The sequence below is a fragment of the Molossus molossus genome, unplaced genomic scaffold, assembly GCF_014108415.1.
Source record: "Molossus molossus isolate mMolMol1 unplaced genomic scaffold, mMolMol1.p scaffold_m16_p_10, whole genome shotgun sequence".
Classification (NCBI taxonomy): Eukaryota; Metazoa; Chordata; class Mammalia; order Chiroptera; family Molossidae; genus Molossus; species Molossus molossus.
Window position 1 is genome coordinate 22,683,337 of NW_023425345.1, and position 14,356 is coordinate 22,697,692.

Here is a 14,356-nt window from a genome sequence, read left to right on the forward strand (position 1 = left end):
AGCCGGGCCCGCAGCCCCCGGCCTGCAGCCCCCACCCTCTCGGCCCGGCAGGAAGTGACAGGCCCGGAGCAAGCCCCGGAGGCCTGGCAGAGCCGCGGCCGGGCCGGACCCGGAGCGGCGGGAGGGGCGGGGAGCTGCGGCCGCGCCGGGCACCTCCCACCCCGCCCTCGGCGCCCCCGCCCCTCCAGGAAGGGGAGGAGGCGAGGGGAGCCCGCCGCGGAGGCCGAGCGAGCCCCCTGCCCAGCCTGGGGTCCCCGGCACATGAGGTGGACGCCCCCCGGGAGCACTCGGGTGCGGAGCCAGGAGCGAAGGTAACCCGGCGCCCGCGGGCTGGGGAGGGGCAGGACCTCTGGGGGCTGGGCTGCGGGGAGGTCTCCCCAGCCCCGCGGCGTGCGGAACGCCCCAGGTACCTCCCCCGGGCTCTCCCTGCCTACCTCCAGCGCTAGCCCTGCGGTCCTGCGGCTCGCCCGTCCCGGTCTTCCTGCCGCTCCTGTCGCTGTGCTGAATGCTGTCTGTCCGTCACCCCCTGGCTTCTGACTGCTCATTTTCTCATTCATTTCCCCTTTGACTTTGGTTCTCCCATCCAAGCATGCTTGCTGTCTAGTTACCTCCCTGCTTTTTATGGTCCGCTGGGCTCCTCAGCCTCCAGTTCTTGGACTTCTGTCCGCCTCCGCTGCCTGTCTCCCCGCTATCAGTAAGCACATTTCCCTGCTCACTTGGGTCAGTTCGCTCCTGGTACCACTCTCCGCCTCCTCCCCCCGGTGTGTTCGATTTCTCTTTGGAACCTCCTCTTCATCAAGGTTCTGTGTGCAGTCAGCACCCCTGGGCGTCTACTATCCCCAGTCTCCAGATTACTTCCAATTCTTTGGCACAGTCTTCCCTGAACCACCCCCTTTTCCCGCCTCCCCTTTCTGTGAGTTTTATGCCTAGGGAAATTGATTTCCTCTAACTCTTGGCTCAATCGGCCCTGTACCACGTCCACTTCAATATCCTTTCCTAGCTCCCTTCCAGGGGGATCTGTGATCCTACCCACCCAACCCCTGCACACTCAAATACTACCTTTCAGGACGACCGTGGTTTGGCAATTCTGGGGACCTCTATGGGTCACTCACTCTTTCTTCCCCTTTAATTCCGAAAACTGAAATTCACCGTGCTGCCCAAACTTTTTGTCATCTTTATTTTTTGTGCTTAATTTTACAATTCCAACGTTTACCACAAATGAATAGATTTATGTGCCTGGGATCCGGACTCCTGGTTTTGATAACAATTGCCTTTGATTTTATTAAAGACTTTAAGCTGGTCCTTTTCCATCTCTATAATCATGTCACTATCTGGAAAAAATATTAAGGCATCTGTTTGGGGGGGAGATGAGGGATCATATAGTTTATTAGCATTTCACCTAGGAATTAGTGTCCCCTCTAGCTAGTAAAGGGGTCTCATGTCTCTGAGTCCAGTGATCTGTACAACTGTGCGTGCTGCCTCTAATCCTTACCCACTTTTTTTCTTCACATGCTGATAATGAGGATTCATGGGTCTGTATCTGTTTAGTGCTTTGATATTTTGGCAAAAGATGTGGGGAGAAGATAGACTAGAATTGAAGCTGATGTGATTTCTCCTATATACTTCTTGGATTATAGTCATGTTTTCAGTGACATTTGCTATTCCTAAATGAAATTGAAGAGACAGGTAGTTCTTGGGGGATAACGATGCCATCAGGTGATACTGGGAATGAAGCGGTTTGATTTTATTTACTTTGTTTGCTTGTTTTGGATGTAGTCATTAAATATATTCATCATAATAAAACTGTTGACAGCCCTTGGCACAAATTCTGGTTTGATGTTTACATTTGTAAACCAAATAGCGCTTTGTTGACCAAATATTTCTAGTGGTCCCCCATGCCTCAGAGGTACAGAATATAGTGTCTAGGTTTAACAAAAGAGAAAAAATAAGAATGAACAAAGAAACCTTATTATAATTTAGTGCTGCTTTGGATTTATACCTGTCTTCTTGTTTCTCTTCTACTTTTTTACTTGGTTATTATCAGTGAATGTTAGTGTAGACCCCTGGGAGTCATTTGTTAAATGATATATTGCATTTAGTTGTGCAGCCTTCTTTGCAAGTGGGGAAACCGAGGTATAAGAAGGGAAAGTGACATGCCTGAGGTGTTATTAGTAATCTGAGCTGGAACCAGGCAGCTGTTTGGTTGGGCTTTATGTGCTGTAGCCTAGCTCTTCTACCTCCTGGTTTTATGACTTTCCATGATGCATTGAACACATCTGTATCTTAGCCCCCCCCCCCCCTTTATAAAATAAGGACAATGAATACTCAAACTGAGTGACACTGCCTTAATCACAGATTTTTTTTTCTGGTTTGAAGAAGTAGCATGTGCTAGTGTAAAGACTTGATACTTACTAGGACAACGTCTTTAACTTCAGAAAACCTCATTTCCACAGTTGTAAAGTGGGGATATTATTTACCTAAAAGCACTGGGAGAGATAATGGAGGTAAAGAGCCTAGCCCAGTGAGAGGAGGCACCTAGTGGCTTCTCAGTAAATGGTGACCATTGTTAAGATGATACTGATAAGGATGTTGCAGATGCAGATAAAAATGAGATAACCTTAAGTTTTAAATGGGAAGATTTTAAACTGTTACAAAGTACTACAGGAATGTAAGGTGGACTTAGTATTATGAGGTGCTGTCTTACAATCTGGCTATTTTATATTTAATAACAGCTTTGATGGAAAGTGTAAAGGTTGTTTCTTTTGAGACACTGCATAGCTTCAAAAGATGGTGTGGGGAACAGTGTATTGCAGATTTGGTAGTTATAAAACCTAGAAATCGTGGATTATGGAAGAAGAGGAAGATTCTCAGATCTAATTTGAATAACATGAAATAATAGTTTGAGATCAGGTGTAAATTTTAATCCTTTGCTCCTTTTATCTAGGTCTTGAGTCAGAGCACCAGCCTTGGGGACCCTGGACCACTGTCATGGAGACTGAGAGTGAGCAGAACTCCAACTCCACCAATGGGAGTTCCAGCTCTGGGGGCAGCTCTCGGCCCCAGATAGCTCAAATGTCACTGTATGAACGGCAAGCAGTGCAGGTGAGGCTCGACTCTGAGGGGCTGTGATGTGTGAGTATTGACTTGGGGTAGGCAAGGGTGCTGGAAGGCAATCGACCTTAGTTCCTTTCCAGAAAACTGAGGGAGTTGGATTAGGTGATGATCAAGGTCCCTTCTAGTTCTGAATCTTAGGAACTTAGAACAATTTGAGCAAGGAAACACAGAATGAGATTCAGTCGTTAAGGTGTTTGTTTTGTTTTGTTTTTTTAATATACCATTCAGTTCATATAGCTAGATAGATTCTAACCATTTCTCTTCATGGATTGTCAGGTTTTTAGTCTTTGGTCTCTTGTATAAATCACTGTGAGTAATAAAAGGATAAAACTCTTTAGACCAAAGCTTTATTTTTAGACAAATAGTAAATTCCATGTTTTTAAAACTCAGGGACTGGGCCTTTACTTAAAATATTTTGGTTACTAGAATAACTCTGTACATCACAAGAATAGTTCTAATTATTAGAGAACGTTAATACTAAAACTGAATCACCAGTATCATCTTTATAAACATGATAGATGTTTTAAAATGCCAGTTGTTTGAGAAGTTTACCTGATAGAATCTTTCACAAGCTATTTCTTACTCTCATTTTTTTTCATCATTTTCAACCCCTTAGGGCTGGCTCTATTACCTCTATTGTACCCCTAGAATATGGTCTTTTATTTTCTTCTCTTTACATTAATTGACATCTCATTGATTTTTATCCTATCTAGTCCCAATTCTTTTTCTTGCTGTATTATGTATTTCCAGATTCCATTTTGGGAAATAAGCGTTCATGTGAGTTACACTGCTTTACTTTTCTTTATATACAAGAATAGAATAGAGCATAGCAGAATTAATTGCTTTTCCACTTTTTGAGGACTTTATGAACTTACTGGTTTTCATATAAACAAACTCAGCAAATCAGAAGTTGATAATTTAGCCAGACTCCCATCTTGCTTTGTTTCTCTCCTTGCCATGAGTCCCTTTCACAGGATCACAGTGATTTGTATAGAATAGGAGTTGGAAGTGATTTTAAGTGGGCTGATCCTCTCTTTCTCCTCCTAGGCTCTGCAGGCACTGCAGCGTCAGCCCAACGCAGCTCAGTATTTCCACCAGTTCATGCTCCAGCAGCAGCTCAGCAATGCCCAGCTGCATAGCTTGGCTGCCGTCCAGCAGGTGAGAGGTCAGCAGCCAGCTGGCCTAAGTGGGAGGGGAAAGTTGCTACAGGTGGGTAGGGACATACTCTATCCTCCACTAAGCCAGGCTGGAAACATAGTCTCCCCTGTCTACCGTCCTCCTGTAGGAGGATGAATGGATCTTAGCTTCTGGGGTTACAGTAAGAACTGTGGGAGAACTCCCTTTTAGAAGTACAATGGCTATGTCTGGACCTGCACTGTGCAGTGTGGTAGCCAGTAGCCATGTGTAGCTATTGAATGCTCAAAATGTGGCCAGTCCAAATTGAGATGTGCACTAAGATTTTGGATTTCAAAGACATAGGAAGGAAAAAGAAAGTAAAATATCTTAGTAGTTTACATTGGTTACATGTTGAAATGAGATATATTGGCTTAAAATAAAGTGGAAGAGGGTATGGGGATAAATGGTGATGGAAGGAGACTTGACTTGGGTGGTGAACACACAATACAGTATACAGATGATGTATTATAGAATTGTACACCTGAAACCTATATAATTTTATTAACGCCACCTAATAAAGTTTTTAAAAAGTATACTTCTTCTGTTGCTTTTTCCTTTAAAAAAATATGCATACTAGAAAATTACTTATGTGGCTCACATTATATTTGTGTTGGACAGCTCTGGGTTAGACTTATGAGTGACTCATGATATGACCTGACCAAAGGTTCTTCCACCTAAAAGAAAGTGGGAGGAGGACAGGTTGCCTGGCTGCCTCAGGAGGGTTATGTGGGAGTTGCTGGGTTAGCACATGTGGTAATGTGAGGGTCACTGGCATAGTGGATATCCTTGGCCTTGCTCCACAGTAGAGTGTCTCAGTTCTTACCTGAAATGTCTATTACGTTTTGTGCCTCTGATTTATTACTGGAAGATTCACAGCCTTTTCCTTCATTGTCTTTGCTCTTATTTTCTTTCTTCTCTAACAGGCCACCATTGCTGCCAGTCGGCAGGCCAGCTCCCCAAACACCAGCACTGCACAGCAGCAGACTACCACCACCCAGGCCTCAGTGAGTGCTGCTTCTCCCCACTGAGAGGCTTCTCTTTCTACGTCTTTGTCTCTGGATTAAACTTTGTGCAGCTGATCTGGGAGTGTTTACTGAGCCATCAGTGGTATTTACTGCCCTTATGTAGAGAATGTTTGTAAAAGGAAAAGTGACCAACTTGGATCTGTATAGGAGTCTTAATGAGGAGGTCTAAGAAAGGAGAAAGAAAATCCTAGGGAAGAAGAGGACATAATAAAGGAAAGGGACTAATCTCTGGACCTTCCATTGAGAAGTAAAATCTGTTCCATTTCGTTCCTTTGCCTTCTCAACTGTTACACTAGTGATTAGGCACAAGTTTGCTTACTTTGATAATACCTCACAGTAGCCAGGATGACAGTCATGGATAGGAAGGTACTATTCATTTTCCCCTGACTCTGTGAAAGTACGATACTCTGTTCTTGACCATGTCACTCTGAATTTGTCAGTCATTTACATTTCCTTTTACCTCTCCTAAATCCTTAGTTCTGGTTCCTTTCTATACCACACAGATCAATCTGGCCACCACGTCGGCCGCCCAGCTCATCAGCCGATCCCAGAGTGTGAGCTCTCCCAGTGCTACCACTTTGACCCAATCTGTGCTACTGGGGAACACCACCTCCCCACCCCTCAACCAGTCCCAGGCTCAGATGTATCTACGGGTAAGCCACAGACACAACTGCTATTGTCTTAGGGGCATAATTGTTCTGTCTCTGGCTAGGACTTGAGTGAAGGCTATTTTATTTAACCATAGTTACCCAAGCTATTTTAAGACAAGCTGATCCACTTCTTCCTTCCTTACCTCTAGAAGTAATGCTTAGTATTCATAGGTGGCCTGTAGATTGCATTGAGATCCTAAGTTAGAATATGCTCAACTTAACATTTGACTAAATTAGCATCAGATACTCTGATCCTTAGACTTATGGCTCAAATACACAAATCCTAAGTGTTTTCTTATCCTGTCTATAGATACTTGTTCTGAAATTCTCATTTTCTCAACTTCTTTCATGTTTGACTCTTTGTTATCAATCTAGTTTTATACACATTTTAGCTTTTCTTCTGGATGATTCGTCATGTATGGAGAATAAGGGTCTCCTGGGTTGGTGTGGAAAGGGGCAGGGCTTTGCTGTTTCGTATCTTCTGTTTATTTTGTCTTGTGGTCCTTCTCTTCCATTTCTTCTGTCTTTCTTCCTTTCCTTTTATTCTCTTTCCTCTGTTCTTCCTCCTCTCCTTGCCAGCCACAGCTGGGAAACCTATTGCAGGTAAACCGGACCCTGGGCCGGAATGTGCCTCTAGCTTCCCAACTCATCCTGATGCCTAACGGGGCAGTGGCTGCAGTCCAGCAGGAGGTGCCATCTGCTCAGTCTCCAGGAGTTCATACAGATGCAGACCAGGTCAGTGGCAACATTGACCTGTGGACGGACACTGGGGAGGATGAAGGGAACGACCGCAGACTAGGGCCCACTCTTCTCCCTCATTACTACTTCTCAGAAGTCTTATTTTTAATTTTTTTTTGCCTTTACTTTCTGTAGAACTTGAATCCCTTACAATGTTCCAGTTATTTGAATTAGGAAGGGAAGTAGATTTGACTGAATATAGCCCTCTGGATCTAGGAAGCCTTATTCTTAACACAGGGCAGATTGCCTTACCATTTTTAAAGCCCTCAGTGGCTCAGTTTATTCAGGAAGTCTTTAATTCTCTCTCTTTGCAGAACTGTCTCTGAAAGATGAGGGATGGTTGAGGCAATTCTGGTACATAGATGTTAAGCTGACCTGGCTAAGTTGCTGGCACAATGTTTGATTCCTTCTGTTTATGAGTTCCTGTAGGTCTCAACTTTCAGAAGTCTGTTTTTGCTTACAGTGTAGTCCCAGTGAAATCTTTCTCACCATTGCTTCTCACCATGCCTTATCTCCCCAGTACATATATAAGTAAATAGAAAGTGTTAGTGTTGTATATATACACTGAATGGGATAGAAACTGGGATCTCATAATACTTATTTTATTTTTAGTTTATCAGTTAGCAAGTAAATATTGAGCTTTTTCTATTCATGTGCTCAGATATACACTAGAAACTTAGGGGGATTGAAAAGAAATATGAGTCAAGTCTTTAAAAATTGCACTAACTTTGAGTGATGCAAGTGTAGAGAGGAGTTGGCTGCATTACTTCTCAGTGACTTTTTGGAATACTTGAGCACATTTTTGGAGGGTATGATTTGATTTGGAGTAAGAAGAAAACTAGAGACAGAACAGTTATGTGTAAAAGCATGACTCACATATGCGACTGAGTTGGGGTGAGTGGATACAGAAGAGACCACAGGCCTGATGATAGAAAAGGTCATTGTTTGGGAGAAGTCTGAAAGCCAAGTAACTCCATAGGTAGCAGGGTTCATTGATGGCTATTGGTCACCAGATTAATAGGACAAGGCAAGTACTTTAGAAAGAACCATCTAGGAACATGTGCCTGGAGAAGAAAGAGAAATTAGGGAACCTACTAAGAAATGCTTGGAGTCATTTAGTAATAAGGTAAGACCTTTGTTTTAGACTATGGTAATGACAGTAGGATCAGAGGATCAGGTTGAGACTGCTTCCATATCAAGTTATTTCATTTATCTATCCACTTGTTGAGTGGCAACAAGTGGAGGGGCAGAATAGTGATTAAAAATGTGAAGCTGATGTTTGAATCAGATTCCAACTCCATGATTTCCTGTGTGACCCTAGGCAAATGACCTAACATCTTTTGGCCCTAATTTCTTCATATATAAAACATCTACATGTATAAAATAACCTACCTCAGGCCCGGCCAGTGTGGCTCAGTGGATTGAGTGTCATCCCATGCACCACGAGGTTCTGGTTCGATTCTCAGTCAGGGCACATGCCCGCCCGGGTTGTGGGCTTGATCCCCAGTAGGAGGCGTGCAGGAGGCAGCCAATCCATGTTTTTCTCTCATTGATGTTTCTATTTCTCCCTCTCCCTTCCTTTCTAAAAAAAAAAAAAATCAGTGAAAAACAAACTTATTTTAAAATAATATAAAATACCTACTTCAGGGTGTGCTGTGAGGACTAAATGAGTTGATATATACAAGAGTTTGAACAGTGCCTGGACATTAATGAGTGTTAACTGTTAGCTGTCATTATTATATATCAGACATTCCTTAGCCTAGAATGCCCAAGAAAGTCATAATCCCTAGGCTGATAGAGATTACAAATCACTGAAGTTCCAGGCATTAAACAAATAATCACCTGAACAGTTTGATAATTGCTTCATTATAAAGTACTGAGTGCTCTGAAAACATAGAAAGGGAGTTAATTTAGCCTTGGGATGGGGGTAGAAATCAAGAAGGCCTCCCTGAGGAGGTGACAGTTAAGTTGAGTCTGTAGAAGTTGATCAGGCGAAGACATGGAATGAGTGGTGAAGGCAGGGGAACCTTATGTCCAAAGATCCTGAGGAGGGAGGAGTATTCTATATCTGAGGAACTGAAAGAAGACCTGTGTTCCTGGAGTTTGGCAAAGAGGAATGGCGATGGTGCTGGACCTTGGGTGCTGTGTTTAGGATTTATTGGGAAGCTATGGAAAGATTTTTTTTTTTTTTTGGTGGTACATGCCCCTAGTGGGAACTGAACCCGGGACTCTGTTCCGCAGGCCGATGCTCAACTGCTGAGCCAAACTGGCCAGGGCATCTATGGAAGGATTTTAAACATGGAAGTGACATGAGAGATTTGAGCTTTTTTTTTTTTATAATTGTTAAAGAGTGTTGGCTCCTCTATGGAAGATAAATGGACATGGTATGAGTGAATATAGGGAGAATGACACCATCATGACAGTTTGGATTAGGTGGTAGCAGTGGAGATGGACCGAAATGAGTAGATTTGAGAAAAACTTAGAAGGTCATTGAAAAAGGAGAACCGATTCAGTGGATAGGGAATTGAGGGAGATGCCAGAGATGAGGTATGCTGAGGTGGCTGGTAGTGACATTTATGAGATGAGGAATGTTGGAGAAGTGAGTTTAGGTGAAGTTTACTTTTGGATACGCTGGCTTAGAAGTGCTTGTTGGCCATCTAGGAGATACTGGGTCAGCAGTTTTATTTATGTGGTGCCCCAGCTCTGAGTTGGAGATGAACATTCAAAAGTAGTAGGGCCCTGGCTGGTATGGCTCAGTTGGTTGAGCATCCTGTCATGCGATGAAAGGTTGCTGGTTTGATTCCTGGTCAGGTTTGTGGGCTCCATCCCTGGTAGGGGGTGTGCAGGAAGCAGTGATTGATGTTTTGCTCTCACATTGATGTTTCTCTCTCTCTCTCCCCCTTTTTCTTTCTCTCTGTCTAAAAAAGAGTAGTAGGCATATGGATGATAATTGAAATCAAGGGCGTGTTTGAAATTCCTTAGGGGATATGGTATGGATTGAGAAAAGCCTTTAAGATGGAGCCCTGAGGGTTAGGATGAGCCCTTAAAATAGACCAGTTCAAAGTTGAGTAAAGGGTGATGGGCTGGCAATGGGGAGTAGGAAAGAGTGACAGAGAGACAAGAAAATCTGGATTGTGTGCGTCATGAAGACAAGGGAACAGAGTGGAACAAGAAGTGGCAAGGGTCCTTCAAGTGCAGTAGAGAAGGCAAGAAAGATGGAGTTGCTGATTCGGATGGAGAGTCGTTTCACTGGAGTCATGGGGGTGAGGCAAATGACCGGATAGTGGGAGTAGATGCAGTGAATGTGAGCAATTATTAAGAGTTTGGCAGTAACAGGAAAGGAGAATGAAAATGGGGGAGGGAAAGTGAGGTTCCGGGATGGTGATGGAAAGGAGCCAATAGAGGAGAGGTAGAAGAGACAGGAGAAATCGATCATAAGCTTGAAAAGGAGGAAGGATTGAGGGAGAGAAGGGAGAAGTAAGTGATGGGTGGATATGTGCTGAATGTATAGATTCAGTGTTGGGAGTGATGAAGCCTCATGCTCATATAATGGTTTTATTGTTTCTGCAGGGGCTTGTGAGAGGGGAAAGAGGAAATGGTCTGAGGTATAGGCAAAGTAGGCAAGTTTTAAGTAGCCATGGTGGAAAGGAAGCGGACAAAAAAAAACCTGTAATAATTGCCAGATAATATTAAGTGCCCTAGCACATGATCCTGATGGTGCTTGTAAATCATTCTCAAAAGCTTATCACCTCTTCTTCTTTACTGCTGCTGCCCGAATCCCGGTTCTTTTCATTTTTCACCTGAATTACTGTACCAGTTTTCTTACTGGTCTCTTGACTTATCTATTTCTAATCCTCTTCCACATTTCTATCAGAACAAGTTTTCTTAGAAAATATATGTTGTTACTAACATTTTTAATTGTACCTCTAGTATGCAGAATTTGATACATCATAATCCTAGGCTCATGACATCCTCTCATTAATGGTCCATTCATGACCCACTCTTATTTATTTGTTCAGTAAGTTTTAATAAGATAATAAGCAATCCCAGTTTCATCAACTGCCTGCCCCAACCCATGGTGAAGGCATTCTAATTCCTAGGATCATCCTTTCTTTGTGTCTCTTTTTATATAGTTTTATTTCATTTACATATAATAAAGTACTTTTTAATAATGGAAAATTTCAAACATATAAAAAAATAGGAAAAAATGTGAGTCCCTATGTGCTTAACATCTAGCTTCAATGTTGACGAACACATGGCCAATCTTTCTAGGCCTTTTCCCTTCATTTGTGGATTATTTAGAAGCAAGTCCCAGACCCCATATCATTATTTATACACACACACACACGAGGGGTGGGCCAAGTAGGTTAATAATAATAAATAATACAATAATTAATAAACGATAATACAAAATTAAACTCTTCTATACTCACAACTGTAAACCTACTTTGCCCACTTCTGTGTGTGTGTGTGTATAAATGCTATATTAAAAATACACATTTTATTTGTATTTACATTTAATTTTTGATTAATACTCACCCAAAGATATTTCTCTGTTGATTTTTAGATAGAGTGGAAGGGAGGGAAGAAGAGGGAGAGAGAGAAAAAACATCCATGTGTGAGAGTGAGACATCAATTGGTTGCCTCCCACATGACCCCAACAGGGCCTGGGGATCAAACCTGCAACCCAGATACGTGCTATTGATTGGGAATCAAACCCAGACCCTTTGGTCTGTGGGCCAGTGCTCTCACCACTGAGCCAAACCAGCCAGGGCTGTGTTTACATTTATTCATTTTTTATTTTTGTTAATCTTCACCCGAGGATAATTTTTCAGTTTTTGTTCAGATAGAGTGGGAGAGAGAAAAACATCGATGTAAGAGAGACACATCGACTGGTTGCCTCCTGCATGACCCCAACCAGGGCTGGGGACGAACCACAACTGAGGTGCGTGCCCTTGAGTGGAATCAAACCTGCAACTCATTGGTCCTCTGGCCGATGCTCTAACCGCTGAGCCAAACTGGCCAAGGCTGTGTTTACATTTAAAAGGTACTTGTGCTGTATGTGATCTTTGAGAATGCTTTTGTAGCTTATTGTCAAGATCCATCCATATTGTTGCATATCATTATACTTTATTAATTTTGATTTCTATGTAGTAGTCCATTGTGTGAATATATTACAGTTCATTCATCTTCTTTTCTGATAATGGTCATTCGGGTTGTTCCAGGCTTCTGTTACTATGAGTAGTGCTGCTATGAACATTTTTATACATGTCTTCGATTGTACACAGCAAGAGTTTCTTTTGTGGAATTCTTGGGTTAGAGGGGATGTGAATGTTCAATTTACGATATGATGCCAAACTGTTTTCCAAAGTGGTTGTACTGATTTACATTTCCACCAGCAATGGAAAAAAGAATGGTTTTAAAAGAATGGTTTCTACTGTAAGTTTGATCGTGTTTATTCTAACATTCTTCTTGTAATCAATTAAGTACTCATCATTCCTTCTCTCTATTCATATTTTGGAGTACTTACTATGTGTCAGGCATTGTGCTGGGTGCTGGGATTACAACATTGAAGATGACAGATACACTTTCTGTTTCAAACTGAAGTTCAGACACACCAGGCCTTCATGATCTAGTACCTTCCTTCCTCCCTAGCCTCAGCCTACCTTCTAATTTCATTTCTTGTCAATCCCTCTAATTCATTCCAAATATAATGAAATATTTATAATTTCCAAAAATGCTATCCTTTTTCTTGGCTCATTGGTCTTGAAATGTAGTTACCTATATCTTGAAACCCTCACCTTCACTATTACCGATTGGGCCTCAGATCAAACATCACCTGTTTAGGAAGTCTTCCCTAACCTTTGTAGTCAGAGTTCCTCTTCCTGTTCTGTGCTCCCATAGTACTTTGTGCATGGCTGCGTGTAGTATAACACGGTTATTGGTGACTTTCTTGTCTTTCTTTCCTAGTAGAAAGTACTCATTCAGAGCAGGAACTGCCTTTTTCATCCCTGCATTCCCAGTGTCCAGGGTAATACCTGAAGCATAGTAGGTATTTAGTAGGTGTTGAATGAATGAATGGAGAAGAAAGGGAAAATCTGAGACATTTTGAAGGAATAAATGACCAAAACTTGGTAATAGATATGGTATTGAATGAAGGAGAATGAAAAATAAAATTGGATGTAAGAGTTCTTCCCTTGGTGAATGGAAGGCCTTAATGTATATAATTGTGAAGGTGGGCGTACGAGTTGAGGTAGGCTGTGGAATATCTGTAGGTGTCTTTGCTGCTTCTGAATCTGTTACTGAAATCTTTGACCGCAGTGCCTCTTGTTCCCCTTTTCTCAGTCTTTTTCTTCTTATCTTTCAGGTGCAGAACTTGGCAGTGAGGAACCAACAGGCCTCAGCCCAAGGACCTCAAATGCAAGGCTCTACTCAGAAGGCCATACCTCCTGGAGCATCCCCTGTCTCTAGCCTCTCCCAGGCCTCTAGCCAGGCCTTAGCTGTGGCTCAGGCTTCCTCTGGGGCCTCAGGCCAGTCCCTCAACCTTAGTCAAACTGGTGGAGGCAGTGGGACTAGCATCCCAGGGTCCATGGGTCCAGGTGGAAGTGGCCAGGCACCTGGGGGTTTGGGTCAGTTGCCTTCCTCAGGAATGGGGGGTGGTGGGAGCTGTCCCAGGAAGGGCACAGGAGTGGTGCAGCCTTTGCCTGCAGCCCAAACAGTGACTGTGAGTCAAGGCAGCCAGACAGAGGCAGAAAGTGCCGCAGCTAAGAAGGCAGAAGCGGATGGGACTGGTCAGCAGAACGTGGGCATGAACCTGACACGGACAGCTACACCTGCTCCCAGCCAGACCCTTATTAGCTCAGGTAAACAGTCACATCTCATAATGTCGTTATTCTTACAGTTGAAATCTTCAGACTACATTTCTTTGCCTTTTCCCCTACTTCTCTGTGTCACATCACCCTTGATCATATCAGTCCAGGGAGGCAGGAGGACAGGTAACAGATAGATCTTATCTGTCTCCACCAGGCAACAAGTTGCCTTAGGCCCAGATTATTTTTAGTTTACTCACTCTACCCATTCATTTACCTAGTTCTTATTTCAATTGCCTACTATGTTCTAGGGATACATCTTTGAAAAAGATTCCCTGTCCACATGGAGCTTATAATCTAGCAGAAGGAATGAATTCTTTCCTCACTTTGTGTTAGGTGGCCCAGTGTAGAGCAGAGATGGTAGAGGTGCCGTAGAGCACTTAGGACCAGCAGATAGAGCTACGGTGTGATAGTAGTCAGCTTTGTGATCATCTGTGTCAATGATAAGGGTAGAAAAGAATAAATAATATAAGAATGACCCAAGATAGTTTATACGTGCTTTCAGACTGTGGTTAGATATAGTTGGATATGTGTACCTTACTTGGTAAAGTTTATTTTTGCTGTCCTTGTCTCTAGCACTTTAGTCGTTGCTACATTTGGACGGTTTACTCACAAAAAGTAAGAGTTAATTATCAGTTGTTTTGCTAATAACTTAGTATTTACATACTTCTGTTTCCAAAGTGCTTTCATACCACATATTTTCTGGACAAGTTGGTGGGCGTATGGGTTGAGGGGTGAGGTTGTCAACTCGTTTACAGTGGCAGACACTGGGTCAGGTCGGAGA

The 14,356-nt window shown here is 42.9% G+C and overlaps 1 protein-coding gene across 8 annotated transcripts in view; it reads left to right on the top strand.

Moving 5' to 3' along the window:
• Positions 1-14,356, top strand: part of PHC1 (polyhomeotic homolog 1) — a 22,902-nt gene continuing 8,546 nt past the window's right edge. The window contains exons 1-8 of one of the 8 annotated variants that reach the window (XM_036251321.1): positions 162-291; positions 2,945-3,102; positions 3,865-3,891; positions 4,162-4,272; positions 5,214-5,294; positions 5,819-5,968; positions 6,545-6,700; positions 13,071-13,566. In XM_036251321.1, coding sequence (XP_036107214.1) covers positions 2,989-3,102; positions 3,865-3,891; positions 4,162-4,272; positions 5,214-5,294; positions 5,819-5,968; positions 6,545-6,700; positions 13,071-13,566 — 1,135 coding nt within the window. In that variant the 5' untranslated portion in view covers positions 162-291; positions 2,945-2,988. Of the gene's footprint in view, positions 312-387; positions 1,533-2,944; positions 3,103-3,827; positions 3,892-4,161; positions 4,273-5,213; positions 5,295-5,818; positions 5,969-6,544; positions 6,701-13,070; positions 13,567-14,356 lie in introns of those variants that run through there. The other 7 variants (XM_036251318.1, XM_036251315.1, XM_036251316.1 and 4 more) reach the window with 7 other exon arrangements.